This window comes from Penaeus monodon, chromosome 22, assembly GCF_015228065.2.
Source record: "Penaeus monodon isolate SGIC_2016 chromosome 22, NSTDA_Pmon_1, whole genome shotgun sequence".
NCBI lineage: Eukaryota > Metazoa > Arthropoda > Malacostraca > Decapoda > Penaeidae > Penaeus > Penaeus monodon.
Genome location: NC_051407.1, coordinates 535,571 through 535,832, shown reverse-complemented (window position 1 = coordinate 535,832; position 262 = coordinate 535,571). Strand labels below are relative to the sequence as shown.

The following is a 262-nucleotide window of genomic DNA, read 5'->3' as shown; positions in this document are numbered from 1 at the left end:
GTTGTTGTTGTTGTTACTGTAGGCATGTTATGGTTATTACGACGGCAAATACCATTGCTACTATTTCTATATAACAAGCCCAGCTATTTCTATCAATATTACTATTTTTTCAGCTTGACGCTTCTGCAGTACCAGTAGTAGTATTTGATAATCCATTTCCATTTCCCATGTACATTTTGTACTTGCGCCTTCCATGTGTACGTCAATGTTCTGTTCTACACTCACGGGTCTGAAGCCCTCTCTCGCTCTCACGAAGCCCGGG

General features: G+C 41.2%; 1 protein-coding gene across 1 annotated transcript in view; it reads left to right on the top strand.

The window, feature by feature from the left end:
* The window catches only part of LOC119587628 (cuticle collagen 40-like), a 1,902-nt gene extending 1,784 nt beyond the window's left edge, over window positions 1-118 (top strand). The window contains exon 2 of the mRNA XM_037936332.1: window positions 114-118. Within this exon, the coding sequence (XP_037792260.1) occupies window positions 114-118 (5 nt within the window). The remainder of the gene's footprint in view (window positions 1-113) is intronic.
* Window positions 119-262: the final 144 nt, after the last annotated feature.